Source organism: Pyrus communis, chromosome 15 (genome assembly GCF_963583255.1).
Source record: "Pyrus communis chromosome 15, drPyrComm1.1, whole genome shotgun sequence".
NCBI lineage: Eukaryota > Viridiplantae > Streptophyta > Magnoliopsida > Rosales > Rosaceae > Pyrus > Pyrus communis.
Genome location: NC_084817.1, coordinates 19,902,703 through 19,906,348, shown reverse-complemented (window position 1 = coordinate 19,906,348; position 3,646 = coordinate 19,902,703). Strand labels below are relative to the sequence as shown.

Below are 3,646 nucleotides of genomic sequence, written 5' to 3'. Positions count from 1 at the left end.
TTAAAATTGTCTTGTTTAAAATTTTAAGCTTTATTCTCAAAAGTTGGAGATGATTTTAAGAAAAATGGAATGATCTGAAGAAAAAGAATTTGACAAGGAAATAAAAATGAGTAGGTAGCCATGGCATATGGTGGTTAAGCGAATTTACTAATCGATTTCTCATTGACATGGAAAATATCCAAAATTAAAATTCTAGTAAATGTTCTTGCCATGCACATTGCACGCCCTTAACATAATTTTCACCCTCTCTCTCTCCCCTACGCAAAATCTGGCAATTACCCTTCTGGTCTCCAGCTGTGTATATTTTCTCAATTTCGTTTTCTTCTGATTCCCTATTGGTGCCCTTTCTCTCACTCTCTCTCTCTCTCTCTCTCTCTCTCTCTCTCTCTCTCTCTACCCTAGAAAGCTCCCCTCATTCCTTCATAAGCTCCCCTCAAGCGTCGGTCTTTTCAGCCAACCCTTGAGAGAGCGGGAGAGAGAGACTTCACTCCAAATACACTATTCATTTTATTTTCTTTCATCATATTTATTCTTCTTCTGTTCTTCATCTTCTGTTCTTTGATTTCTAATCTCAATCTTCTTCGTCCCCAATATATCTGGAAAAAAAACGTAGATAAATGAAATACACGCACTAAATATATAAAACCAAAAACCCCAAGTTCCAGTCTCTATTCATTTTGTTTCATAGTGGATGAAATTTGGGTATCCCTAGTGGGAGAAAGTGAGGGGAGAGAGAGAGAGAGAGAGAGAGAATGGCACCCAGTTTTGACTGTGCGGTTTCAAGCCTGCTATGCGCAGAAGAAAACATTTTTGATATTGACGATTTTGGGTCTGAGGAGGCTCCTAGAAATCATCGAAACGACAGTCAGAAGGGAGGGTTTTGTGATGATGGGGAAGAAGGGCTGCCATTGCAGGGTCAGAGTGATGAGTATTTGGGTTCAATGGTAGAAAAGGAATTTCACCACTTGCCTGCTTCTGATTACTTGATGAGGTTGCAAAGTGGGGACTTGGACCTTGCTGCTAGACAACAGGCTGTTGATTGGATTGGAAAGGTCATTTCTTTACTCTCTCTGTCCTCCTTTTTTTTTCTTTTTTTTTTTTTCAGTTTTTCTTTGTTTTGGGGTTCTTTTTAATTTGATGGTTGTTGCATTTCCCCAATCAGAAAGAGCTATTCTTTTCATTTGGTTAATGGATTCAGACACAAACTTTATGTTTGGGGAGTTTGATAAAAAAAAATGGGTTTGGGGTTGTCTTTGGTTTGGTTTGATTTGGTTTGATTCGGTTTGGTTTGGTGGAGAATATTTCCTGGTTTGCTATTTGGGAAACAGAAATTGGATTTATGTTTCTACACTTTCCCCTGTTCTAAGCTGAAAATGCCAAAGAGACCAACCCAGAAATTGGATTTATATTTTCTCTGATTAATTAAGTTCTTAATGATTATTGCTATCATAGTGTTTTTTTTTTTTTTTTTTTTTTTTTTTTTTGGAAAACACTAACATTGTGTTTTCTGGCTAATCAGGCAAATGCACATTTCAGTTTTGGACCTCTATGTCAATACCTATCCATAAACTACTTGGATCGATTCCTTTCTGCCTATGAATTACCTGTAAGTCTTGATCAATAAATCGAAATTGAAATTGAAAACAGGACTTACATTTTGTGTGTTTAATTGCAATCCAAGTCCATTGCTGATTTTACCTATCCATAAACCATCTGCAGAATGGCAAAGCTTGGACTATGCAATTGTTGGCTGTGGCATGCTTGTCCCTTGCTGCAAAAATGGAGGAGATCGATGTCCCTATCTCTCTAGATTTACAGGTTATGATCAAACCATTTACACCCTCTATACTCTTTTTAAGTCTTGTTAATTTGATCATTCTTGAATTTTCTGTGACGGGAATTTGAACTTGGGTGCAAGAGGGCAGACACCCATCTAGATTGTCCTAAAGATGTGAGCTTTTTGATACAGGTCGTAGAGTCAAAATTTGTGTTTGAGGCAAGAACAATTCAAAGGATGGAGCTTTTGGTGTTGAGCACATTAAGATGGAGAATGCAAGCAGTCACCCCTTTCACATTCATAGACTCTTTCCTTCTCATGATCAATGATGATCAAACCAATCTCAAAACTTCAATCTTGAGATCATCCCACCTGATTGTGACCGCTGCCAAGGGTACTAATCTGGTGCTACAAGTCATAATTTGTGTCTCAAATTGTACCAATCATGGTGAAAAAGCAGCTGATGTTTGGTGGGAATTAAATGCAGGAATTGACTTGTTGGAATACAGGCCTTCAGAGGTGGCAGCAGCAGTAGCAATTTCTGTGGCAGGAGAGGCCAAAACATTAGACAATGAGAAAGCAATCTCTATGCTCATTCAACATGTACACTTAGTAAAGGTATATCATAATTTGGTTTCTTTGGTGGTCCAAGTCCCAAAAGAGAGAGAGACATAAATGATGATGATGATTTTTTGCTTTTGCTCTTATCATTTTGAGTTGATTGCAAATTACAATTGCGAAATGCGATTAACACTTCAAAAAGGTCATCATGCATTCCGAAAATATAAGAGAGAATAAATGGCGGACGTTTAAAGTGTCAATAGAAACTCCTGATACTATTCTACATACGATACAATACAAATGTATAAGATTAACTAGACATGTTATAATTTTATTGACTTTTGTTTATGGTTTGGTTTGGTTTGGTTATGCAGGAGAGAGTGGCAAAGTGTGTAAATTTGATTCATGATATGACATTAATGGGTGGGACACCCATGAAGGAAGCTAGTGGGTCAGCCCAGAGTGGGACCCCCATGAATGAAGCTAGTGGGTCAGCCCAGAGCGTGCCCCTGAGTCCAATAGGGGTGTTGGATGCTGGATGCTTCAGCTACAAAAGTGATGAAACCACAGTTGGGTCATGTGTAAATTCCTTCCACAGTGGCTCAGATTCTAAAAGAAGGAAGCTAAACAGACCCTGTGAGGTGGGGTTGTAGAGACCCAAATATGTCATTTTGTTACATAAGTAGGATTTTGGTGTGTTTTCTGAAGTTATTCAAAGAAAAAAACAGGGTGGAAAAATGAGGACAGAGAATGGGAGAGGGATGGGAGTGGGATGATAAGTTAGGTCATGGACTCAATATGCATCATGCTTTTGGCATGAGGAAAAGAGAAACCTCTCCAGCTGTTAAATATTAGACTTCTTAGCAGCCAGAGCCTCCCAAGCAGAGAAACTGAGAATAGGGTAGCGATTTTCGACTCTATCCCGTGTTCGGTTTTGTGAGGTACAGTTTGTGTTAGGGTTTGGAGTTTTGTCTATTTATTGGTTACAAAAAAGAAAAACAGAAAATTGAAAAGTAATATATGATTGCTGGAATTTTTATATATGTTCATATGTTTCTCTGGCAGTCTCAATTAATTATGATTATTATCTACTGTTCTAAAAAGCAGCCTAGGTTTTTATTCGTTGTCCGATTATCGTCTAGCGCATTTAGAACCTTGATTATATGTAAGGTTAGTCTAATAATCTGTCAGGGGTACTGGGGTAACTTTATCTAGTGACCTGTTTGTGTTTGACTGTTTGTCGAATTGGACCGTGGGGGTGATGGGTGTCTGCAGTTTTGCTTTGATGATATGGGGAGGGAACTTTGG

The 3,646-nt window shown here is 38.3% G+C and overlaps 1 protein-coding gene across 1 annotated transcript; it reads left to right on the top strand.

Moving 5' to 3' along the window:
• Positions 1–258: 258 nt before the first annotated feature.
• LOC137718608 (cyclin-D2-1-like) lies at positions 259–3,387 on the top strand. Its single transcript, XM_068458159.1, has 6 exons — positions 259–1,052; positions 1,520–1,606; positions 1,720–1,818; positions 1,970–2,171; positions 2,265–2,395; positions 2,713–3,387. Exons 1-6 carry the CDS (start codon positions 753–755, stop codon positions 2,989–2,991), a joined length of 1,098 nt encoding a protein of 365 aa, XP_068314260.1. The 5' UTR covers positions 259–752; the 3' UTR covers positions 2,992–3,387.
• The last annotated feature ends 259 nt before the right edge of the window (positions 3,388–3,646 follow it).

What these genes read in the sequence shown, in the direction of transcription:
- LOC137718608 (XM_068458159.1), top strand. Translation starts at nt 753, where the DNA reads ATGGCACCCAGTTTTGACTGTGCGGTTTCAAGCCTGCTATGCGCAGAA. An exon ending in GATTGTGACCGCTGCCAAGG is followed by an intron (nt 2,172 to 2,264) that starts GTACTAATCTGG and finishes AATTAAATGCAG; the next exon opens with GAATTGACTTGTTGGAATAC. An exon ending in AACATGTACACTTAGTAAAG is followed by an intron (nt 2,396 to 2,712) that starts GTATATCATAAT and finishes TTGGTTATGCAG; the next exon opens with GAGAGAGTGGCAAAGTGTGT.